The 26,410-nt window shown below is 44.8% G+C and overlaps 2 protein-coding genes across 12 annotated transcripts in view; one reads left to right on the top strand and one right to left on the bottom strand.

Moving 5' to 3' along the window:
• LOC120958296 (PR domain zinc finger protein 15) lies at window positions 1-12,926 on the top strand. 3 transcript variants are annotated; one of them, XM_040380988.2, is made up of 5 exons: window positions 3,301-3,609; window positions 3,671-3,711; window positions 7,310-8,236; window positions 8,317-9,345; window positions 9,406-12,926. In XM_040380988.2, the coding sequence occupies exons 3-5, from the start codon at window positions 7,391-7,393 to the stop codon at window positions 9,625-9,627; spliced, it is 2,097 nt and encodes a 698-aa protein (XP_040236922.2). In that variant the 5' UTR covers window positions 3,301-3,609; window positions 3,671-3,711; window positions 7,310-7,390; the 3' UTR covers window positions 9,628-12,926. The 3 variants fall into 3 exon arrangements, with proteins under 3 accessions (XP_049466575.1, XP_040236922.2, XP_040236921.2); XM_049610618.1 differs by lacking the exons at window positions 3,301-3,609; window positions 3,671-3,711 and adding an exon at window positions 1-1,142; XM_040380987.2 differs by having other exon boundaries at window positions 3,301-3,711.
• LOC120958297 (nicotinate phosphoribosyltransferase) overlaps window positions 10,629-26,410 on the bottom strand; it is a 25,430-nt gene continuing 9,648 nt past the window's right edge. For 5 of the 9 annotated variants that reach the window (XM_049610615.1, XM_049610613.1, XM_049610612.1 and 2 more), the window contains 8 exons: window positions 26,199-26,326; window positions 18,432-18,572; window positions 18,178-18,349; window positions 16,734-17,381; window positions 14,637-14,747; window positions 13,765-14,030; window positions 13,282-13,691; window positions 10,629-13,191 (listed from right to left, as the gene is read on the bottom strand). In XM_049610615.1, coding sequence (XP_049466572.1) covers window positions 13,114-13,191; window positions 13,282-13,691; window positions 13,765-14,030; window positions 14,637-14,747; window positions 16,734-17,381; window positions 18,178-18,349; window positions 18,432-18,572; window positions 26,199-26,326 — 1,954 coding nt within the window. In that variant the 3' untranslated portion in view covers window positions 10,629-13,113. Of the gene's footprint in view, window positions 13,192-13,281; window positions 13,692-13,764; window positions 14,031-14,614; window positions 14,748-16,733; window positions 17,382-18,177; window positions 18,350-18,431; window positions 18,573-26,198; window positions 26,327-26,410 lie in introns of those variants that run through there. The other 4 variants (XM_049610617.1, XM_040380989.2, XM_049610616.1 and 1 more) reach the window with 4 other exon arrangements.

Raw genomic sequence — 26,410 nt, forward strand, 5'->3', positions numbered from 1 at the left:
ACACTATCGCACCCAGGTGCACGCACACTAGCAGAGCGTTGCTGAGCGGACTTTACCACACAGACGGTCAACCCCCCCAAAACAGCACACATGCGGCGCAGTAGTGCTCTCTCTCGTTTCGTGATCGGACGTCGTGCAGCTCCGTGACGAAGAAATACGCGCAATATTGCCCTCCGGGTGAGGAGAAGTGTGTGTGTGTGTCAGTGTGTCTGTGTAGTTGGTGATGATGACGGCAACTCACGGGAAAGATTTTTCTACCGCGTGAATCAACCAGTGCCGTCACGGCAAAGGGCTCACACTGCATAGCAAAACAACAAACGGTGCCAGCGAGAAGATTGTTGGTAAACAGTGCGCGCATGTTTCACGTGTGTTGCCATTGTGTGTTGGACGGTGAAAACAGGAAAAGTTACTAGAAGATTAAGCAGCTTTTTTCATCGCCCCGAATTGCTGCCAATCGGGAACTAAATTTCCTCCCTCTCGAAGGGTGGGAGGGGGGCAAACACTACAAAAATAGGCAAAAACGTGCACAAACACACACACCGTCTCACACGCAGGCAAAGAGTTGTGTGTGTGTATGAGTGTGGTTGCACTTGTGAAATATTCTTCATCGCGCTAAAGGGAGAGAGTAGCACGCACAGCCCGTTTTATGCGTGTCAGTGCGTAAAATCGCGCGTAACAGACTGAAAGGGAAAACCCTGGCCTCAACCACACACACATACTGGGGGGCATTTCACAATCATAGCAGGCTTAAGCTGCCAAAAGGGGTAGAGCAGGTCCGAAAAGGGTTTGCTCAACAGTGAAAAGTGTCAAAAAAAGTGTGTGTGCGTGTAAAAGTGGTCAAACGAAAAGGGCCTTGCAACCCGGAGAAAAGCTGTAACGCTGCGCGTGTGTAGAAAGGAGTGGTGTGTGTGGTTTTTTGCACCAGATTGTGATCTGCTTTACAACTGTTTGCGCATTTTACAATAACAACAACAAAAGAAGTACGAATGGATTCGAACAGCCTGCTGAGCATGAACCTGGCACTGAACGTGGCGCGGAAGTGTCGCATCTGCGGCATGGACATACTCGATCTCACGTGCGCCTTCCCGATCTTTGGCAACGATCGGGTGGATCAGAAGCTGGAGCGCTACCTGCAGCTGAATGTAAGTAAATCGCGAGCTTTACTGCTTGAACGGACATCAGGACAACTTTTCGGGACGGGAGAGAGGATAATACATGAACCCGCAGTCTTCTTATAGATGGTTATTTGAAGCTTAAATAATATAAACACGAAATGTTCTTTTGAACACTAGTAGCGTTGCCTATGAACAAAACGGCAAACTTATTTTAACTAGAGCTACTATGGCCCAGTAACAGGGCTACAACAAGAATTCGAGGAGATTATTAAAAATTACTGAATTCCCAGGTCTCGTGTAACAGTCATCAACTAGCACGATTTAACAACATGCCCGTCATGGGTTTAAGACCCGAATGGCTCGTGTCTCCGTAAAACGTATACGTAAAACTAACTGTCCTGCTTTGGGTATTCTATAAGTCACTGAAAACCAAGCCCACTAGTGGTACAGCCAAGAATTCACAGTTGCAATTGCAATCCATGAAGCCGTTCAACAGACACCGACATTGGAAGACCGATTCTGAACTCATAGCGGTATTGGAACTGATCCTGCATCCATTCCTGCACTGGATTTGATTTCCAACCTATTCCGGTTCTAAAACTGATCTCGACAGATCTAAACGGTACTCAAAACGCTACTAATCCTGATACTATACCGGCCTAATACTGTACTGAAACTGAGCTTAAACCCATAATGGGTCTGGAACTGAGCGAGTCATATGGGTCATATGGCTGATCTACAACCCATTCTAGTCTCGGAACTGATTTCCAATCTATACTGGTTCTGAAACAGATATTGACCCCAATACCGGTCCTGAAACTGATGCTGATCTCATAAAGGTTCTGGAACTATAGATGAACGCTAATTGATTGATCCTGACCCCATACCGATCCTGGGACATATCCTAATCCCACATCAGTCCAGGAACTAATGTTGAATCTATGTCAGTCCTGAAACTGCTTCTTTTTATATCATATTAGATAGATCGAATCGCGGACATGAACTTGTCCAGGAATCACAATTTCCTCTTCCTTTCAAGGCCTGAGTCCGCAATCATTCCCAGCAGCAGTTGTTTTACCGAATCAGCGAAGAAATTTAGTCTGATCCAAGTAGCCAGGAAGTATTCAAACTTATGCGCATGATACGTTACTACTGTGAACTCTCTCTCTCTAATCTGAGACCTCTCCAATCGGAAAAGAGGGGGCTGTTATTTGAACCTCTGAAATCTGTATCCCTCTTATTTGTGTTGCCATGGTTATTGAATGATGTATGTTCCAGTCTGAAATCGTGTTCGTAGTTTCTGATAGCAAAAGTTAAGGCTGCATACTAAATGCGCTATCTATTTCTAGTTTGTATGAACTTTGCATACACCTCTCTAATTTGTTCAACCTTTCTAATTTTAAAATCCCACTTATTTGAATACCCTCCTCTGTTATTCTCTCAAATAAGAGAGAGAGTTGACTGTATTTGACATGCAACGCTAATGGGTTGAGGGAGATTCAAACTTCCGCTTTTGATAATCACTCACGAGAGAGTATCCTCTTAAGTGGAAGATTTTTGATTCACAAATTGCACTTCGACTTAAATGCTTACGACTTCAATGGTTGCTGTGATGGACTATCTGTGAGATATTTCATCTGTCAAATACCTCCGCACGGTTTAGAGGACTCGGCCGAACCCTGCGCGTAGTGCTCTCCAGCGTGTTCACGTTTCTATGGTTACTACGCCAAGAGCGCAGTTTTGACAGTTGCATGAGGCTCCCTCGTTCGCCGTGACCACCGTTAAGTTTAGCTTTGTGTAGAGTTTCGTCTGTTTTCAAAGTATAAAATTATCTACCAGGCCTTTGACTTTATCAAACACACAGCCACACAAACACACACACGCTCGCACACACTCCTTAGTAGTGTGTGGTGTTGTGCTCTCGGAGCGGCATATAGTGGTGGCCTTGGTCCTATCCCGACCCGAGATACCTCCACACCACTTCTTAAAGGGCGAGCAAGCGAGAGAGAGAGAGAGAGAGAGGGCGAGACACAGTGCGCCTAACAACACAGAAGCGAGAGATAAAGTGCACGTGTGTATGTGTTTGTGTAAAATTCCGTACTTCTAGCCCTTCCACCACCCTGCGATGTGGCGGAGGGGGGGTGATGGTAGGAGGACTAGTCCACTGTGCATTGGTGTGTGCGCGCGCGCCTACTCTTCTAGCTCTAACGTATATGAAGCAAAAAAAGAGCGCGCATTTTCTGGGTTACTGTGTTGGACCGCCGGATCGACCGAGAACTACTGAACGTCGCGGCCACACACATAGACCATAAATCGCGCGGCTGATGTAGGCAGGCTCAAACGCGCAAGTGGAATGTTTTCTTCTGCATTGCTCGTCAGAACTAGTGGAAGAAATTGAAGTTTGAATACAGCTAAACAGTTTAAAATTGCGTTTAGTAACCAGAGTGTAGTAACAAGACGGTGGTGTACTATTTTGTAGGAACAGGAAACTTGTGTGAGTTGCAAATATAAACCAAAAGCAAACGTAAAATAGTTAAACACATATTTCTCGACAGTGTTTGGATGCAGCATCTGAAGTGAAAAGTGCATTCGAAAGGTAAGCCCGATTGCAGGCAAAAAGAGAATTATCAAAACAGTTCGAGGATAACAAATTAATCGTACACTCGGTGCAGTTTCGTCAGAGTGCGAGAGTGAATAAAGAAAATAATCGTCTGTGCAAGCAGTTGGATTAGAAGTGAGACAAAAAACGCTGGCCTTAGCAGCAGCGCTAGAAGTAGTAGTAGTAGTAGTAGTAGTAGTATTAGAAGAAAAATAGTACACAAACACACACACGCCAGCAACAACGTCACTCGCATGATGCATGGTGTATTGATTTTATTTTTAAAAACATCTCACAATACTCACTGTCCCTACACACACACATACACACACACACATACCCCCAATGCCACCAGAAGACGGTGAAATCCCCAATCGTAAACATGCCCCGCAAGAGTGAGCGAGAGACAATGACATTCGCAGTGTAACCGAGGCGAACCTAAAACTTACGCCTCACGATTGCGGCGCTGCATCGCACAAAGAGAACTCTCGTCCGTGTGTGTGTGTGTGTGTACGCAAAAGTGCATCCTCTCTTACACTAAATCCCCTGCACTTGCAATGGGGCCCAATGAGTGAAAAGAAAAGGCAACAGTTTGCACCGCATCGAAGGAAGGTCTTCGCGCCATTTTGCGCTCACTGTAACCGTGCATGTGTGTGAGTGTGTGTGTATGTGTCCAAAACGTGTTTACGAACAGAAGAGAAAGTTGCAATTTACTCACACAACTGGAGAAAGGCGCCAGGTCAGTGGAAGGGAAATCGGTGCTAGCGCGGAATTTGCAGCGAAGGGCGAACGGGCTTACGCGCTCGTTTACGCGCTGTCGCAGCACCACACGGCGCGATATCACCACGTGTACGCGCGCTTGAGGCAGCGCGACCGTCTCCGGCTGCGGGAAAGAGACAGTGATTAGTGCGTGATTATGCAAGTAAGGTGCGAACGAACGCAGCGCGGGCGCTCTACGCTCTCGCTCCATCCTGTGCTGTGCGTCGTAACCTAGCGACCAACTTGCTCCAACGCACCCGACGTGCACACGGTCAGCACGGTGCTGCTGACTGAGAGAGCGTGCTCTATTTTTGCGTGGCGAATGGTTCTCTCTCTTTCTCTTTCTCTTTGTGTGTGCGTGTGAGGACAGGCGCGTGAAACGTACGGGTAGACCTGTGCAAGCGGGAAAGCAAACAAACAAACCCCTCGAACATGCCCGTCATCTTCAACCCCTATCGCGCTGGGGTGAGCAAGCACGGTACCAGCACGGTATTTGCGCGATGCTGTCCAACAGGTGCTTTGTTGATGAATGTTTGTAAAGGTGGACATGTTGTGGTCAGGGAAACATGAATATTAACATTACTGGTAGCAGATTTGCGTTTTGAAATTATTTTTAATTTATTAATTTTTGATTTTTCAATATTCTGGAGCATACAGTCTCGGTATTGTGATATTAAAGTAATATTGTTTCTGACCATTGATTACTTCTGCATTAGTCGATTTTTTCGTTTCTTCCGGTATATTATTGAATTAATTAGTTTGACGAAAAGTTAAATATTAAGTACTGATTTTTTTTAACTTAAATTCATATGTAATGCAGCTTTTTGATCTTTTCAAGGTGAAAACTTTTACGTTTTAATGAGTTTTTGCGTCTTTTTTCGTATGATGTTTGTTTCTTCGGGTGTTCAATAATAGAGAATTTGAAACTTTTGGTTAAATAAATATTTTTAATAAATATGAAAGTCCCTAGACCACTCATCGGAAGTGTTTCTTCACCCATCGTTGAGGGCACTCTTTGATAAAAAGTATGAAATTTATACGGTCCTCTAAAATCCGAACTGACCACGTATCTTGCCAAGATTGGCCAATATATTGCTACAATAAATTGATATTAGTTATTATTAATTCATCGACTAGTTTGCGTGATCAGATACGTAGGCCAAGCTCTCTATGGTCTTAATCAATCAAATTCCGTTGGTGCAAGGTTCCAAAAGAAGTATCATAGTAATGTATGTGTTATTGTGTTTTTTTCATAATTTTATAGTTCCTTGCTCTTTTAGAACTATCCGGAGTAAAGAAGTAGTGAAAATTTACGGCCTTACTTGCCATTAAAACAGAAGATTCATTATATTATTAAAATCAATGTATTCATTTGCTCATCTATTGACAGCGGCTGAAATTGGAATCCAATTAGAATGTGCAATGTGACTGTCCAAAGAGAGTGCACATTGAATCTACTTCTCGTCCCATAAGATTGTCATCACTCTTGTATTATTTAAGTCTCTCTAGATATACTTTAATACAGAGGCGGATTGATCAAGCTCGGAGCTCTTAGCGGGCGATCGAAATGGGGTCCCTTGTTTCCTGTAAAGTCCTCAAAGTTATAGCGCATTTTTTAAGAATATCTTTTTACAAATACCAATTATATAATCCTGAATTTGTTAGGTCTACCCTAAAATCAAAGTGTCCGACAATGATTATCCTCTGTGCCTGCGTATTTGTAGACTTTTCGTCCTTACAATCGAGACCATTGACGAAGTTTTCCAGAAATTTAAATTAAACGTCCCAGGAGCTTCTTCATGATGTACTGTCATGGGAGGTTTTATTGCTAATATGGAAGAGTGTGAAAGTATGTAAAGTTTGTCTAGACCTTCAGAAATTATCTCCAAACTTCGCAAAAGCTTTTGATTGCTGTTACGCGTAATCTTGGGGAAAACTGTTGAACGGGAATTTGGAGAGTTGCTAGGATCGAAAATGAACTGTGGAGAGATGAACTTCGGCTGTGGAGAAATGAACTTTAGAGATTAAAGATTGAAACCTACAAAAGAATTTAGTAGCAATAAAGAACTCATCGAAATAAGAGCTATCGAAACAATTGCTATAAACGTTATCAACTCACTCCACACACTTACTTGTAAGAATGTACTAATTTCAGAATGATTTCTAATTTGAAAGTGCACTAACATGTCGAGGTTTAGCTCGGGGCCCCCTTTTGGCCGGGCCCCCCGCGGCCGCTCAACCCGCTTATTGGAAAATCCGTCTCTGCTATAATATAGTATGTGAGACTATCATCCTGACGTAGGTCTGGATATGTGAGGATATTAGGATCATTGGTAGTACTAACATCAGTTTGGTCTTTGCCCATTCCTACAATGGGCGCACCAATCAGTTACCTATGCATTACAGTATTTTATTTGGTACTTACCCTTCACTGCTATGTTCTTATGTACTTATGTTCTAATAGGGATAGTAGGGAAAAAATAGGAAGCACCCTACAATCCGGAAACATCAGACTCTCCAGACTTTAATATCTTGGATGTGATATTTGCACATGCTAGTAGCTGGCAATCAAGTTTGGAATATTCTTCACATTCAGGTACTAGTAGTGAAATCAAAGAAACAATCAATTACCAATAGAATTGCTGCCTGTTCCATCCAGACCAATGATGTGTATATCATCAGCTTATGCCATGAACTTGGTTGATTTATAGAATATGATTCCCAAAGTATGCTCCTTCGAGCCTCGGATGGCTTTCTCTAGCGCCAAGTTGAAAAGGATTCTACTCCACGGTCTAAATACTAACCACTTCCCCTACTTTCTTCCTTCCATCGGCAGATACAAATCGATGACCTGCTCCCGAAGTGCATCTGTGGATCGTGCTATCTGAAGCTCGAAAGCATCGACCAGTTCGCGCTGATGGCCAGCCGCACCGAGGAAGCGTTCCGCGCCTGGCTCGGTCGTCTCCGCGGTCTCAACAGCCCGGCCGAGGCGGCCAAAAACGTCAACGTAATGTTGCCCCTGTTTCGACTCGATCCCGACGGTGGTGCCGATTCGAAAAAGGGACACAACGCATCGGCCGCCAAAGACGCACGAAGCAATCCTTCCCCGACCGTATCGACCGCTACACCACCGGCCAGCGTCAGCCCGCCCGAGAAGGGCATCATCTCGTACAGCGATCTGAAGCTGGGGCTGCTGATTAAAGACCAAGAGCTGCTGAAGCTGATCCTGAAGGCGCTCCGGTGGGCGGAGAACGATCGCCGTGCGTCGTTCGAGGTGCTGATACAGCGGTTGAAGAATTCGAGCTTCCGGGAGATCCTCTCCAACCGCAACCTGCTGAATGATAGTGATCTGACGCAGCTGCTCAAATCGTACATCGGGCAGGGTGTGATGAACAGCTTTGCTGCGATGCCTCCTTCGGCAGCATCAACGCCGCTGAACAATAATAATGTTGTGCCGCCGGCGGTTATGTTTCAACCACCGATCAATCCGACGGGTGGCGTTAAATCCGGAAATCAATCCGGTTTTGTGGCACCGGTTGGACCGATTGCGGGTGTTAATGTGAATGAGTATAGGATCGATGAGGCCAGCGTCACGCAAATGGAGGTAGGGGTAGATCCCGATCTGTATCTTCCGTACGAGGACGAGGATAGCAGCAGTACGAACAAGTTTGAGGGAACAAGGATCGAGGATCGGCAGGAAAACACGGTCACGATCAAGCTGGTGACGACGAACGTTGCTGGAGATATGATTGAAAACAAAAGGGTAAGAACAAACTTCGTTTTGTCCAGATTTTACATATTTTTTTATTCATTAAAATTAATGTTCCCTCCATCCCTCCCCAGATGATTCCTGCAATCCTGAACGTCCGCGGCACCAAGCGCTTCCAGTGCAGTGCTTGCCCGGAGTGCTTCGAAACGAACGGCGAACTGCAACAGCACATCGTACGGCGACATCTGCCCCGAACCAATCGCACCGTTATCACCGAACAGGGCAAACCGGCGATCAAAATTCGCGTTCGCAAGAACAAACCCATCGCCGGTCCTTTGCTACCGCCGAAATTGATCCCCCCTTCAGCACCGATCACCCTTACAGCTACTACTCCCTCACCGACCGTGCCTACCCGCGACAGTGGTGGCGTGACGGTGGCCCGATCCTCATCTCCCATTAAAATTGTACCACTAAAAATCCCTGCCTCGACCACGATTACGGTTATTCCGGCGACACCGCCACCGGCGACCATGGTCCCGGTGGAACCTATCAAACCACCGACAGTCGAGCAGCAGGTGGAAGTAAAGCCACCGCCCATAAAGAAAGAACCATCTTCGGCGCCTGCATCTCCCGCCAAGGGAGAGCTTCTGGTGCGCAAATCGAAACGAAAGACCTCGCTCAAACCGGAAGTCAGTTCGCTCATACTGGAGAAGCAGCAGAAAAAGCGAAAGGTACAGAAAGTGGTGCAGAAACCGGTGCTGAAAGAGGCACAGACTCCTGCACCATCACCAGCACCACCAGCACCACCTTCGCCAAAACCGAAGACTTCACGCAAGTCCAACGCGTTCTGTGCGCTTTGCCGCAAGCGGCTAACACCGAAGCAAACGATGCGCGTGCACATGCAGCAAGAGCACTCCCGGTATGAGTGTGAAAAGTGTGACCGTGCGTTCAAGAGTGCGTTGAATCTGAGCCGCCACCAGCAGTACCATGCCAGCAGTAGTAGTAGTAGTAGTAGCAGTAGTAGTACCGTGCCGACCGAGCTGGTGTCGTCGTCCGCCAGTACGAAAAGGGCACAGAAAGCAGCCCAGCAGGAGGAGGAGAAGGAACAAACGCACAAGTGTTCCTACTGCGAGAAAGCATTTAAACGGAGCCATCACCTAAAGGTGCGTTTTGGTAGTTTGCTGTCCCTGATCGTTGACTAATCGCACTCTTTATGCTTACAGCTACACCTTAAACATCACAAAAAGGATGCAACGTCCGCTGGCAGTGGTTTGCGCAGACGGGCGAAGCTTAATCAGAGCAGTAGTAGCGGTAGTAGTGGCAGTGCCATAAAGAGCGTACTTGTTTCGTCTACCGCCGAATCTGGACAAGGCAGTAAAGCTCGAAAGATGGAAGCGACCAAACGTAAAAGTACAATCACTAGGAAAGTTAGATTTTCCTGCTAGGTTTTGTTTTTCTATTTCTTTGCTTAAATTCCCTAAACCGGAAAGCTTTAAATGTAGGTAAATGTTGATTTGTTTCTTACGTCATAGCGTGTGTGTGTTTTTTTTTCCTATATTGCAAAGAATTGCCTTCATCGTTTGAATACGTGTTACACTACGTAAGGAGAACTATTTTATGAAAATGAAATAAAGATAAATTCATTACCATTTGTCACATGTTCTCCACGTTCGTTGGTAGGGTTTTATGGTTGAGAACGACAAGCTGGTAACATGTTCAGCACCACTCAGCTTCAGGATCTTGCATCCAATCATCTTCCATGGGAGTCGACTTCGATCCGACTCCAGAAGGTAGGTCCGTCGGAATCGCCTGGAATCGTTTGGAGTCGTTCAGGATCGGCCGTCTATGATGGCGACGAGACGGTGAACGACAAGGTGAAGGGCAAGAGCATGCCGGGGCAGCCGCGGACGCTGTCCAAATTTGCTGTACGACAAGAGGCACATCACCATCCAGCAGGTGCGCCACATCTACGCGGAGCAGGCACCGGACGACGACGACGAGCGCGATGATTCGTTCGAGACGATGGAGATGAGCAAATCACGCCACGTGAAGGGTGTCTGGAAAACGCTAGCGGACGCCATGGACGAAACAACAACTCGCCGTGGACGCCGAGAGCAGCGAGGAGCAAGTGCAGTTGAAGCAGGGCGTGAACCTCAATACGAATCCAACAGTATCAAAGTACCTACATTTGAAATCATAGATTTGATAATATAAGCGGAATCTGATTAGCTTTTCCTTTAGATTTTTTTACCAAAAGAATCCAAGAGTTCTTAGTTCCCTGACTGGTGTATTGACCGATGTACATAATCTTACATTTCATACGTACGATGACATACTTCCGAACCAGGTCCTGATCCACTCACTACTTCCTGAAACCAATTATACAGCCATGAAGCACCCAGATAAATTCTTTCCATAGTAAAGAAAACTTTCTAAAACACACACATACACATTATTAAGCCATACCGATCGCCTCCTCCCTCCTGCTGGTACACTCTTCCCCGCAGCAACGCACATTTTATTCCATCATCCCTCGTCACAAGCTACCAGCCGCGCGTGTTTAATTCGTACAATTTAACAGTTTGCATACTATTACAGTGTGTTTGTGTTTTGTGTGTGTGTTTATTTCGTAGCTTACAGCTACACCACTAAACGTGTTCCAACAGTAAATAAGTGTCGCGTTAAAAACAACTCTCTTCAGCCCCATTTAACCCCAGGATAGTGAAACGTTCAAAAGTTTTCTTGTACAAAGTTGCTCGTACAAGAGAAAGTGTGTGTGTTAATTATGTGTTTGCGGAACGAGAACATGTTCCATGGGGTTGGTTTGCTGTTGCTCGCCCCCACTGTCCAATCGAAGGAATGCATCATCTCATCGTGCAGCAGCAGTGCAATGTAGGAGTGTAAAGTTGCAAAGTTTAGCATATTTTAGACTATTTTTTTGCATTTGCAAACAGTGGAATGCCTTTGACCGGCTTCATACACTGTACCAAGTATTGCTTTGCTCACACCAGAGTAATTGAAATCCATACCATGAAAGCTTATTTTTAAAAGAGTAATTCATTATTGCTGTGTGTTTGCCTTTTTGTTGTGTTCCCTCTTCTAAACTAAAGTGTGTTGCAGTGGGGCGGACTATGACATTTCTGGCAATGTATTTACTCAGGGCACTCAAAGGTAGTTTTAGGTGTGTGTGTGTGTATATATGATAACTCTCTTCAAATTGTGCAATCACTTAGGTGTATCGTGTGTCTGTGTGGCCAAAACATCCTACCAAAATGTGTGTATCGTGTAACTCAATTTTAAGGCACGGTGATCGTTTGCTGTAGCAAAGAGTTCTGCACACCTTTGCGCCCTAGATAGAACACACCACATCTACTCATATACATTATATAGCTTGTTCTGTACTGTGTTTATTCATTTTTAAATTGTTTTTCAATCTCCTAAACTCATTTTCGCACCGTATATGGATCTACACAAATAACAAACAGCGGTTCATCCTCTTATCCTTGTTCTCGAAATCTTTTCTGAATTTGCAACAAATTGCTTGCCATTTTACATTTACTTGGTAACGTTAGTTCTACTATTTTATCGTTTAAACGCTCTCACACGAACTTTCACACTCTACACAACAAATCCATCAATATCACAAGACGCTTCCCTTTCCCCCCTTTGGGTCGCTAAAAGGGATAATATCGATCGCGCCGCACTGGGTGCGGGGCAAATTTAAATCGTTTTACTTCCATTTTTCCTGTCCTGTTGGGATTCCTGTTGGGGCTTTTGCTTATTGGAAGAAGGTACAAAATTGTAACGTACGCTGCTCAATGGTTTACATGTGCTTTTGTGGACTTTTAAGCAGCTTTATGGGTTAGAAATGCCTTTTTGGTGCGCTTAGTTGTTGTTATGGGTGAATATGTTGGAGAGCTATGTGTTTTTGTTCTCTCTTTTCTCACTAGTCACACCTGTTCTCTGTCTATAGAAACTATTAATCCAACAATTGATCCTCCAGTCTGCTCCAGTGTCGGGAATGGAATCGTGTTGGAGAAAAAGGAATGACTGTCAAAATATGAATATATTCAAATATATATATGTATATGCTTTAACAACGTATTGCAGGTTCCCGTAGAGGTGTGTTTGTGATACAATCTGGTACGTGTTTGTTTGTTTGTGGTGCCGTGTTTTTATTCTATTAAAAATAAGCTTTCATGCAAACCCCTATGGCTTGGAAAGAGTGTAGCTACTACATTAACTAATCTAGCGCGCATCATAACAATTTGTAACCCACGAACGCCACAGTCATCCAGCTTGAGAGCTCGGGCAAGTGGGGAGAAAGACCAACCAACATTTTATATCGCATCTGCTAGACTTTCAGCTCGCTATTGCCTACTACACCACCATACAATTGCACGGCTCTGGGGCGCAAACAATAAATTCCGTCGTTTATGTATGTGTTTTATGTATTGAAATGTGGTTTTACCGGTAAAAACTGTCTTCATCTACTGACAAACGTTGCACTACTACTTTGCACACAAAATACACTCACTAACACACACAAACAATCTGTGCGATGATCCTAACAGCACCCTTGGTAAAAGGGGATTAGTTTTGAGAATAGCTGTTCTTTTTTCCCCTGCCATTCCCACGGGCCGGATGCTTTTAAACGTGAAAGTTGTTTCAGGAACAGCACCCCACGGAAAGGAGTTTCCACTGGTTTTGGGATGAATTTTAAAAACAAAACAACTAAAGAAAAACGAAACACATAACTTAAAAAAAACCATAAACCGCACAACACTGCATCAATGTTGTTTGCTGAAATCGAAGAACACAAACTGCCAACAAACACACGCGCACCACACCTTTACAAGGTGTGTTGTGGTGGTGGTGGTGTGTGTGAACCAGAGTGCCAATTTCCATCGTCTCGCGTGTCCACCGACTTATCATGAGAGTTCGCCGATCGGTGCATTCTGCAGCCACAGCTCGTGGATGAAGTTGTACAGATTATCGCTTACCGCCACCTGTCACCAGTAGTAGAAATGCGTGTTAGTGTGTGTGCGTGTGTTTGTAGGATCGATCTCTCCATTCAGCACAACCCTCACACCACGTACCTTGTAAGGGGTCGGATTCAGCGTCCGCTTGTGATCCTGGCGCAGCGTGCGCAGCGAAGCCTGCACCCGCTCCCGGACCTCCTCGAGCGACGGCAGCACCTGGGCCACCCGTCCCTCGGCCCAGTACACCCGGTACAGTGGTTCGACCTGGGTCGGAATGACGTACGCCCGCTTCGACTCCTGGAACGGATGGCGGCACAGCACCTTCTGGCCGACCTCGGGCGGGTTTTCGTCCACCCGCTGCAGCAGATCGATCAGCGCGTGCCCATCGGCTCCGTACAGCCGGAACACGTTCTTGCTGCCCGGCATCGTCACCTTGCCCACGTCCTGGCTCAGCTTGATCCGGGGCTGGTTGTTAATCTCCACCATCTTGTACACGCAACCGAGGGCCGGCTGCCGCTGACAGGTTACTGAAAGAGCGAGCGCAGTGTAATTAGTAAACAAGGTTCATAAAGAGCCGCCAGCATGAGAAAGATCTCTTACCCAGATGCGTTCCGATGCCGAAGCAATCGATCTTGTGGCCCTGCTCGTTCAGGCTCAGTATCGTGTCCTCGTTGATGTCGTTCGATGCCACGATCGTCAGCTTGCTGAACCACGGCAGCTTGAACCGTTCGGCGATGCGCTCGAATGTTTCGCGCGCCAGGCAGCTCAGGTACGCCAGATCGCCGGAATCGATGCGAATGCCGATCGCACGGTAGCCCTGATCGTTCAGCCCCAGCGCTACGGCACAGAAGTTCAGCAAGCCGCTCCTGTGGCACGCACGTGTGGTTGTTTGTTTGTTTGTTCGACAGAGCAGGAACAAAAAAGAAATAAAAAGAAATAACCCACCAGCAGCACACCACACATAAGGCAGAAAGGTGGCGCCGCGAAAGTGAGATGAAAAAGATCTTGTATTAGACATGAGATCAATTACTCCAAAAAAACCCTAGCGATAGCAGCTTATCATAGGAAGGAAAAATGTAGAGAAAATGTTTCTTATAAGAAAAAGGCCCAGCTGCCTAGCCTAGCGTTTGTAGTGAGATGACAACGAAATACCAGTTACTGGAATGATGCAGGAATGGCGCAATATGTTGAACATTGATCACAATGAGGTACGACAATTAGTTTTGCACTCAACACTGAACGACTAATACAAATATGGGATTAGAATGATTGATATTTTTCAAAACAAAACCACAATCTAAAAAGCTTCTACCAATTACACACATCATGCAAGGGGGGACAACCACAACCAACCACGAACGATACATTGGACGTGAATTTTATAGCAAATTTTGTTTTGCTTTTCATCTATAGAACTACTACTATTACTACTACTACTACTACTACTCACTAAGCCGCTCTTTAATGCTAACCTCGACAGGAAGTGATGGTGGCGGGTCAAGTCGTAATAGCTGAGCAGTTCTATATGATGTGCCGCTACTCTACTAAACTCGGCAAGGGAACGCTCAAGCCAGCACGTTCGGCTAAGTAAGGATGGTATGGTTGTGATGGTGGGTAGGAGGGGAGCAGGTGTTATGGAAGTTGGCGGTAATATGAAAGAGAAAATATAGCAGCAAAAACAGCAAAGAATAAGCGATGAAACAGAAATAGAATGCAAATGAGAGAAGAAAGAAAGATTAAATAAATAAACACAACAAAAAACACTATTAGATGAACAAAGAGAAAATTGGAGAATAGAATAGAAAAGATAATAATGTGAAAATTATACCATTGAATTTTGAAACAAAATATTAAAAAATACTAATTCTTAGAACTTTAAAGACAACTTCTTCAAAATACTCAAACCTATCTGGTAAAAGCTTAGAAATGCTTGAGAACTCATTTAAAAACATATTGGGATACCCATTTTCCCACGTGAAAATGTAAAAAGAGAAGAGAAGCCAAAACAAAACAGAAAAGAAAGTAGTATAAAAGCATAGATATAGATTGACATTACAAAGGATGGCATTTAAGCACAGATATAAATACACTGATCACCAACATATGTAAATTTTTCAATGGTGCCGTTGCCAGCACTAAAACAACAACATACAACATACAACAACCATTATTCAGACACAAAGCCATGCAGAGTGCTCTCTCGGACTGTGGGGAAGTATATGTACAATATTTTTGATTTTGAAGTATTTGAAATAAAGAACAAAATAGTGAAAAGTAAGAGTAAAAATGGAAAACAATATGTTAGAAAAAAAACGGAAAACCGAAGAAGAGAAGAGATCGATGGAACTATATCAATCAGGGTGGAATGTTTGATTTAGAGTTTAATACCGTGAAAGAGATAGAGTATGGGTGTGGCCAAATATAGGGGTGAGGAGGAGCGTTTTTTGTTTGTTTGTTTCTTCACGAAGTAGCAAACACTACTAAACGTCTGCTTTGTTTGACAGAGCGGATTCAATGGAAGTTTTGGTTGTGGTTTTAGTTTTGTTTTTCGAAATTATCACTTATAACCTCTTTTTTTTCGTACACTTGTGTCCAATTCAACCACAAATTTGCTAAAACACTAAACTATGTTCACAGTTGCACTAATTTCTCTGACTGATGTCTCGTTGGAAAGTCCTTCGAAAGGTAGGTCCTCCTCTTGGGAAACGAATTTTGAGCAGAAAAGGAACGAAAAGAAAACACGAAACTAACACACGATGACACAAAATGACATTATTACGTTGGCTTATGTTATACAAATTTAATTTATGTGTTGCCAGCTGATTATATCAAGAAATTGCCTCACCCTGCTGCATGCAAAGTGTGTGCTGCACAAAACTTTTGTGTTAATGTGTTAAGTAAAACCCGCCAAAACACTAACATTAACGCAAAATAAAGCAACTAAACACAAAAACAAGTAAAAAAAAACAAAGAAAAAACATTCAATACAGGACAAAAAGACAAGCTTCAAACACGGGAGCACCTTCCGCCCTAAAATTGAATCCTTATTTAAACTGTTATGACCGAGTAAGAACGTTTATGCATGCAAAAAATCGATATGAGTGTGTGTGTGTTGTGCACGTACATTGCAACTAAGGTAAATTGAAGGTTCTCGAGCGCGACTGCGAAGTTCATAACTGTAATGACAGGTGGATGCAAAAATCAAACTGCTCGATCAAGTGCGATCGTTTAGTTACTTGGGAGTTGGATCGTTAATGTCTCGACAGTCCAAAAATGAGTCTCTCACACACACGCACACATTCACACCAAAATCAAGGGCAAATTAACACACACAAACACGTTAATCTGATCGTTAAAATACTGAGTCCTGCGTGAGAACAAATTCGATGTAATAGAATGGACTAATGGTGGTGTAGTGTGGTTGGTACTGGACGATGAAATTATGGGCGAAAGGGCGCGCATTAGCATTCTCTGGGGGGTGTATTTATGTATGTGTGTTGCTGTGTGGTGTAGTGGAACTTAGCACTGGGAATCACATTGCCATTCTGCGTGTGTGTGCCATTCATTACCTGAAGGACTTTCCAACGGACTTGAGATGATGGATCATGGTGTTCAACGCTTCACAGTTTGCACAACGGATAATCTCATCCTCACCACCACCACCACCACCACCATCGCCACCGCCATCATCCTCTTCCTTCTGCTCCTCAATCTCCTCCTCTGGTACATCGACCTGATTCTCATGTGACTCATCATCTTCGCCCTGCTCCTCCTGCTCCTGCTCCGTTGCGTTACGTACATTTTGATCTTCAATGTCTTCATTGCCATTTTCATCGCTTCCACCTTTGCCTGGTTCGCCCTCTCCCACCGGCACCTCGTCTTCATCTTCCACCGTGATCGATGGTGGTGGACAGGATTCTTCCGCCGCGGCTGGCTCAGTTGCTTCCTCCTCAGCCTGTTGCTCCTGCTCATCGCCTGCCGATGATGGTTCCCCATCCACATCGTCATGCAGCGTGCAGAGTGTTTCGCCGTGCTCCTCCGCGCAGCATCCGTTGCACTCCTCTTCCGGTATTTCGGGCAGCGCGGTACACCCCACCGGAAGCAGCGAACCTGCATCCGCGTCCTGATCGAGCAGCCGACCGGCACAGAGCGAATCGCACACAACGCTATCGGGCGGATCGGACAGTTCCTCCGTCGGTTCACCGAGAGCTTTATCGCTGGTTTGATGAAGATGGTACACCCCGTGAAATCGCGATCGGTGATGTAGGGGGGGGCACGAGAGATTGTATATATATATAGAAACAACATTGAGGAAGAATAATGGGGGAAAGGGGGTTTTGTTATAAGCATGAGCTAGTAGTAGTGGCAGAGCGAACTGGATGAAGATGTACTTTTTTTTGTTGTTGCTTACAGCTTAAGGCTGGAGCGTTTAAGGACGGGCAGACAATAAACACAGAGGAAAACGACACGCACAGTCACGTTAACACTCTCTATGCCCAGAGTACCCTCAGGTCTTGCTAATAACTATAGCTGCGCAATAATTCACAGAGGAACAAATCTATACATATTGGTCTTGGATTTTCCTACAACAATCGCTTCCAAACAACTTCCATTGAAACCACCGTCAAACAGTTCAGAATGATCAATTCTACCTCCATTACCTACAGACACCAATTACACGGTCAATTTGGGGAATGAGCCACACACAAGTGACAGAGAAACGAAGTGGTGGGATACGGGACAAGAAAACTAAACCTACACAAACCAGAGTTCAGGACGCAAACGACACATCGAACGTAACAACGAAACAAATGTACGAAAACACAACGAATAGAACAAAATCGATTTAAGAAAAAATAGAAAAACAAGATACACGTGAAGTAGAAAGAAAGAAAAGGTGTAGAAAGAGTAACAGTACAACCGAAGGAAACAACGAAATGAGGTAAGTAACACCCAAAAAAAACGCAGAAACGAAAACAACATCCGAGAGAGTAGAGCCTAGAAGCGGAATACCTCTTGACATCGTACGTGTCGACTAGGGCCATGAACCCGTCCGGGAACGCGATCGCAAACGACACCATCGCGGCCAGCTCGCCCTCGCTGCTCTCGTCCGTCGAAACGTCCAGGACGCTCGCGATTGCGGCTCGATGTTCCATCGCAAGCTCCAGCAAATCGCGGGTCGTTCCTAAAACAAGGACATGAAAGAAAGACATGAGCGCAAGAAGTATCCTGACGCAACACAACCAGAAGCGCAAATAGAGCCTTACCATCCTCCTTGTGCTGCAGTACGCGCGTCTTCAGCTCGTCGATTCCGGTGAACGAGGTAATGTAGGCGTGTGCGTGAGTACCCTTCACTGGAATGTTAAACAGCTTGCCGGCCAACACGTTCGATGTACCATCAAACCCACCTGGGAAGGGATTGTTGGTGCAAAAAATAGATAAAAACAAACAAGCACATGAAGTAAGATGATAAATAGTGTGTCATTTAAGTAAAACGGGGTAGGAGGGCACTATTAGAGGGACTGTCAGCTGGAAGGAACAGAACAAAGATCGGTTGGGTGTGTCGAAACAGGCAAGTTTATCAAGAATCTGTGTTACTAACCTAGTTTCGCTTTTTGAGGTTTTTTTTCCCCAAATTCTTTCCTTGACAACTTTCCACAAGTGGCGTGTTTGGCTCATTTACAAATAGTTTTTATTGCTCTCACTCTCTCTATCTCTCTCTTTCGCCGCCATTTTCCTTCTCCCAAAGAGTCAGACGGTAAAAGTGGAGGACAGCCCTCTCCATAGCCATTTACTTCGAGGAGCGCTACTAGCCAAATAAAATTCACAAGCTACATTTTGAATGTACTTTTGTCATCCACGCAACCAACTAGTGGTGGTCATTTCGATAAACAAATTAATAGTACAGGTGTCCCCCGAGATACGGCTGTGTTTGGGACCGAAAAAATGTCCCAAAGCAAAGCGTAAGTCGAAAAAGTCGTATGTCGAATATCTATGAATATAAAGTTTATAACTGAAGTTGAAGAGTTGGAATCTATGATATCGTGTATTTTATTTAAAATAATGTTCGATAATGTAATAATTATATTTTAAAAGACGTACACAATATAGATATTCAAGATAGAGTAGTTGTGTAATCTTTAGAAATGTGTGTATAACGGTTATTAGCCCAGAAATTCAAAAAAATACATCCATTTCTTGTCAATGACAATTTTTAACTGTCAAAATCAAAATCGTCGTATCTGCGAATCGTCGTAACTCGATGGGGTCGTAACTCGGGGGACGCCTGTATATACAGGTTGTTCCCGAGATACCCTATTGATGCAGATCACAGATCTCAAAGTCCCGCATATCTCAAATTAAACGTTTTTCAGCTAAAATGTAACTGATTTTTGTGTAGTTATGGGATGAGTGGTATTTCACAAAATGTTAAAACACTAAATTAATTATTTGTTATGATTAATATTGATTCATTCTGACTGTAGATTACATTTTTTTAAAGACACGGGTACATTACTCGCTAGTGTAATTTCGATTTTCACTAAGCGTATCTGGAGGCGACTGGTGGAAGCTATTCGAAGGTTTCGTCAGATTTGAACAGTTGCCATATCTCAAAAGCGTATGTCAGTCTTCTTTTTATTTCGCACAACAACATTGTCCGCCCTCGCTAGTGTAATTTAGATTTTCACTAGCACATATGGCGGCGGCTTACCGAAGCTTTTTTTTGGTCATCGAGGGAATGGACGTGCCGGATCGCAAAATTAAATGGGGGTTTTATCGACTTTTGACGCAAAAATGACTGAAATGTGTGCAAACCCGTATCTATCTATCGATTACAAAGCCTTTCAAGCCCAGTTTAAGTACAAAACATGGAAAAATAACATATCTTCTGAAGCGACTCCAAATTCTTTGGCAAAATGCTTCGGTCAGTCGCCGCCAGATGCGTGAAAAGTGAAAATCGAAATTACACTAGCGAGTACGGACAATCCCGTCCCTTAATAACATCTGCCCATCAACAATGATTAAAACAATCAGAATGCTGCTTGGGTTAGACATCCACAAGCGTAAAGCGTAAATATACAAATAACGTAAAGGACGACTGTTCTAGTCTTATGCACTCCAATTTTGTTTCATATTCTTTTTCCAGCTCCAGTTCCTCGTAGTTCACTTCCACTTAGACTAGAATTATACAGCCCGAAGTCATCATGCCCACGCCCTATCTAACCGCCGCACAAAAGCGACCTTTCCGTTCGTTTGTGTATATTTCATTATTTTTACGCATGATGATAGCGCATCATGCAAATTGCAACATCATTTTCCAAATCGGTCGGTAATAAACGCAGTTAAAAAATAGTATAGCACTTTCTGCCACGGTACTGTATCCGCTCTTCCGTTCCGTTCCGTCCAACGCCTCGGTGTGATCGAAACGGCATATCGGTACGAACGAACAGGAACAGTTTAGTTTATATGGTGATGTTATTGATCAATCTTTGCCACGAGCCAGAGAGCACACCAACGGTGGGGCGGCAGCAGGGAAAGGAGTCGCGCACAGGAGCGCGTTGAGCGTTAAAGCAACCCCCCAAACACAGTCCTGCGAAACGGTTCTGGGTTTTCCATTGCGAGCGTTTCGAACAAAAAAGCGTATGCAGCTTTTTCTTTTCCCTTCTGACTGCATTTTTTCCATAGTTCTATATATGAGAATGTGTACCCTTTTGTTTGTGCGTGGGGAGGTTTAATTTTTCTAACAACATTTCGTGCTCAGTTCCGAAGCCTCTACTGCAGTAATGCATGACAAGCGTGTTGTTGAATGTTATTTTCAGGGCACATCGTGCCTTGTCTCTTTGGTGTCTCCTTGTTTCTTTGTTTCTTACAGCAGCCTCTATAATAATACTACAAAAAATGGCCCGCAATAACAAATTGCGGTAGTAAAAATCGTTGTTTTAGAATTCGAAGCAGCGTGAATCATCAGCAGTTGTTATAATAAATTAATTGCAGCAGCAGCACGCAGAACACAATCTTCCAAACCAATTTATGATTTATTATGCTACTTTTGGACGGGTTTTGAATAAGCTACCGTGCCATGCGACCGTGTCACGATGGACAAAGAAATTGCATGAGATTTGATTATAAATTATTAGCTACATTTTACTAGAATATCGAATACGAAAGAAAATGCAATATTATTGTTGACAATTTGCGAAAAAAAGAGTTTGCCCTAGAATGTTTGTTTTAGCTACGTGGTAAAGGTCAGACTCGTAAGTAGTTTTATTTACGAAACTTATTAGCTACATGCAGCTAATGCAAAAAAAAGTTTTTAACGACTCTCATTGAGCACAATGATTGAGTAACGGAGCTATGTAGAGTGTATGGAGCTACATTGAGCTTCGGGAGCTTCAATGAATTTGAGGAGCTACATTGAGCCCGCCGAGATACCCGGAAGGCTCGCTTTCTTATTTGCAATAAAGTAAAGATGCTCTCACTCTACAATGAAAAGGAATGTGAACTTCCGCTGATGGATAATATAGGTTCTCCCATCCTACTCCTATCGGGACACGTCCCAAGACCCACCAAAGGCACGGCTTTTTATTCTATTTTTATGACTGGAATTTCATTCACACTGGACCCATAGAATCCCAAAAGAGTAAGTTACTATTCGGCGCAGAGAATGATTTGATTGCATCCCTTAGAATTGCGTATCTATATGGACTAGAGTTAGTATGTTCAATTCGAGAAAAGTGAGACTCTAGTCGACACAAAGAGTGACTGAAAATGTATCTACGAAAGGTGTCTACTAACACATTCCAAGATCATATTCGCTTATAATTCAAAAACAAAAAATAAGAATAGTTCTTTTAATCGAGTGTAGCTAATTCTGCCGCATAAAACAGCATCAGAGCAAAATCTTTAATTAATGACATACAGAATTTTGAATCATATAAGGGTATAGTTGAATCACTTAGGGGAATGTTGCAAATCGGCAGGGGAATGTTGCATGCAAGCTGTGGAAGTTTGCAATCGATTAGGGAAATTTTGCAAGTGTACTGTGGAGCTGTCATCAGACTGTGGTGCCGTGGTAAAAAGCTTCGAATTGATACCGATGATGCTTTTTTTTAAACATCATTTGGAGTTGTTTTCGTGTGGGATTCAGCTGTACACATGATAAACTAAATAAATCCTACTGCAGAGCCATAATTAAACATGCTACGTTAGTAAGATTGTCGAAAATATGTTGAGGTATTTACAGCGGCACCCACAGTCTGATGACAGCTCCAAAGTACGCTTGCAAAATTCCCCTAATCGATTGCAACACTCCCCTATATGATTGCAAACTTCCACAGCTTGCATGCAACATTCCGCTACCGATTTGCAAACATTCCCCTAAGTGATTCAACTATTCTCTTATATGATTCGAAACCCTGTAATATCTTGCTCCTTGAGATCCAATATTAAGCTACCAAGCTTACCTAGATTACATGAATCTTGGTACAATATACTTGTTATTATGTCTTACGGGACTGTAGCGAAAGCAACATCGAGATCAATTTATCATTTTATTTGTTCAGACTCTGCGAAATGTAAAAAAAGAACCCTCAACCATAGCACTAAAACACGTGCTCTATTCCAACACACTACTGATCGATCTCACTATTCAGCCCACTTCACCTAATCATTATTACCCTTTGGATATTCATTGCGCAGCATGGTTTGCTCCCATCAGACAGACATAACTCTTTTTTTTCCGCCAGCACAATAATTCACAATCGACGTGCTTGGCGCGCCGAAACACACTGTCATGCTCGATCGAACAATTTACGATCGTCGCGTAACCATCCCCAGAGGCCACCCGGTCTCTAGCGGTGCTATTTATGATGCCGCATAGGCTGTGTGCATCGATAAAATCGCGTGTCATCAAAGGGGCATTTTGGCAGAACAGACAAATTGTCTGTAGCCGGTCGGGTGGGTACTGCCAGTCCTTATGGCTACGATTTATTTGATCCTCGTGCCTGTGCATCGGAAGGGTTACAGTACACACATAACACTGTTGCTGGGTGGTACGTACTGTACCACCTGGGCCAAACCAGAAAGCACTGGAAACAGAAGAACGACATCAAACGAAAAGCACTAAAATCGCCGCAACCTGTACAACATGGCATATTTATGCGTAGAATAACCGTCATTGCTACACGCGCTCCCATCTCTCACCTGACACAGAGATCTTCTTCCACTCACAAACGGATGAGGAGCTTCTTGATTCTCCAGCAACAACGAATCAACTGAACCGGGCATCGTTATGCTCCCTTCGAAGGAAAGCATTTCGTTCGGCCATTAAGGCTGGTTGCGAAATTCGATACAACCCACACCGGCACGCCCTTTGACGGGTGTCGAAAATTGTCGAAATTTCCTACACATAATGAGATTTTAATGAAAGTGTAAACACAAACACAATCCCACGCCCTTTTCACTGGAATGGTATTTCCGCTTGCAATGTAAGTTTATCGGCCGTCCGTCCTTTAGTGTGACGAAGTGTCTGTTGAAGCCACACGCAGCTTAATTAACGCCTGTTCCACCAGTTCCAAGAATTTTTGATCCCCAAACATTTTCCAAAAGCGAACGGAAAACATGACCAAGTTAAAGACCATGTTCCAACAGTTTTCGGTAACGTATACAGCACTGCTTTTACTTTGCTAACCTCCTTGTGAGATGTGACTGATTGAATCTATTCCCCATCCATTCCCCAGTTGAAATGAAAGCAACCGAGGCGACGATCGTTACGCTTCTTCTCTCGATCGGCAGCACCATCAAACCGGCCCGCTCCTATCAGCTCGAGCATGGCGACTGTCCATCGCTGCAGCTGCCCTCCCCGATACGGGACGTTAATCGAAACTTCTTCCACCTCAAGACGTGGTACGTTTACGCGCACACCGACCCGCACCCGAGCTACCTGTCCATGTTTCACGTACCGCCGGGTGTTTCGCCCTTCGCCGGCTGTCTCCGGCTGCACAGCGAGAATCTGCGCGGGCTCGTCCTGATCCACTACAACTGTCTTAACTTTACCGAGCTGTACCAGTTTACGCTGTACAGCGAAAATCCCGCCACCGAGCTGTACCAGCAGCTGCACAGCTACAAGAACCTGTACCGGCACTATCGGCGGTTCGGTGGGGCTCGCGTTCTCGCTACCGACGGTGACAGCTACGTTGTGTTTTACGGCTGCCAAAAGGTAAGGGACAAAGTGCTGATCGGGCTGCTGTTTCTGGTGCGCACGGACGTGTACGATCGGTTCATCCCACCGCCCGCGCTGGCCCGGCTGCTTTGGGCCGAGCTAAGCCTCAATGTGTCGCACCATCCACAAAGCCCTCCTACGGGGGAACAGTGTGACTGTACCGGTGTGATTCGCGACACGCAAAAAACCATAATGGAAAGCAATCGAAAGGAGCGAGCTAAACAGGCGGCTCAGGCCCGCATCAAGGAGCAGTTTGCGCTGGGGATACGAAATTTCTTCGTCAGCGTGTTCTCGTTTCTGGTGTGGCTGCTCGCCATGAACAGGCTGATCGATCGATACGTGTTTGATTTAAAATACTGATATTTTAGGTACAGTAAAATGTAGCATAAGCTTAGCCCTACTCCACTTTCTTGTATGTGGCTGCCCGCAAGCACGCAAAGAGCGACCGAATAAACTGTAAAATTTGAAGACAAAATTGGCGTAAAACACAAATCGTCTGAATTACGCAACGAAGACAAATATGTACTGCGGCTTTATAAAACATTCTAGCACAAAGTTCCCAAGGACAGTTGACACCTAACAAGGGTGCCTCATAAAAGCGACACCGTCACGTGATATTATTGCAGAATTTATATTTTTAGAATAACAGTTTTATGTTTTGTTTAGAAAAAATCGACATGATTGACACGAAGTTTGTGCCGATTCGTGCCGATCCCCCAGCCCGTCGTGATTGCATGCTGCTTCCGCGGCGCGTGATTTTGACATTGCACTTCGCGCACTTCCACCAGCCAAGGTTAGCGCTGATCGTTTACCATTGACATTGACTGCAAACGATCGATATACACTGTGCACGTCTGAATGCGTCCAGAGTAATGCATAGCGCTGAAGGGAGGGAGGGAGGGAGAGAGGTGCACACCCGATCAAATCTCCTTTTAGAGGTCGTCACTTTGGGGTACCGTTCTGTGGGCAAATATCAAAACTCAGCTTGACGACGACAACGCGGGGAAAAAACACAATATGCACACACAGAAGCCAAGCCCCTCATAGAAGTGCTTTGTTTAGACCCCCCCCCCCCCCCCCCTTTCCTACGCCCTACGCCCTATGCCGCCAAATCTCGGCTAGCACAAAACATTCAACCAAACAATCAAAAAGTATCAGCCAGAAGTCGTCACCGAGCCAAACAAACCTTGGCGATACACTGTCGGACCTCAGGGGGGGGGGGGGGGGGGGCGGGCGTCGCGGCAGACCCGGCGATCGGAAGTCTACCTTCGGACCGGTGTGTTGTATTTTTGATTGGCGGGGCGAACTTTCGGAATAGAAGTTTCCTCGCATGGAGTAGCAAGAAACAGCATAATGCACAATATGCCTGCCCCGAGTCTTCCGGTGTTTTGACATGCTGCCAAGGTTACGCGCGCAAATGCAGTACAACAACGCGCGGTCCGTCGTTTAAGGGCGCACACACGACACCCCCGTTTGGGGGGGGTCTCCTCCGCCCCGCTTTCTTAGGACCCCTGTGGAACGTGCTGAACCGGGAAGAGCGTTTCTTTTTCCCAATAAACACTTTCCCTTTCTTCTTCTCGTGTGCCTTCCTCCCGCTTCTTATGGGGGGAAAAGAAGCAGGTCGGTTTGACACGCCGGGATCGCGTGTCGGCTCATAATCCGCAACGCCCGGGGGGGCTAAAGGTTGATCCTGTTTCGATCGCAGAAGAAGGACAACATGGGGAAGGGCTTAAGGGTGCAAAATACTATCGGGGCCATGAATTTGTTTCACACGCCCGCTATATTACATCACCATCGTCCGTTTTTTGCTCACCGATATAGGAGTATTTGGAGGCGGAGAGGCCCCCGTCCGGGCCCTGGGCACGGCGCAGCCCAAACTCCAGCAGGTGTATGTGCTTCCCAGCGACCATACGATACCGGGCGGCGTTCGTGGCCATTAAACTGCAAAGAAAAATCGTTTTGGATAAAATGTATTACAAACGCGTGTTGAGCTGGGAAGGAATTGCGTTACGCCACGGCAACATC

This window comes from Anopheles coluzzii, chromosome 3 (assembly GCF_943734685.1).
Source record: "Anopheles coluzzii chromosome 3, AcolN3, whole genome shotgun sequence".
NCBI lineage: Eukaryota > Metazoa > Arthropoda > Insecta > Diptera > Culicidae > Anopheles > Anopheles coluzzii.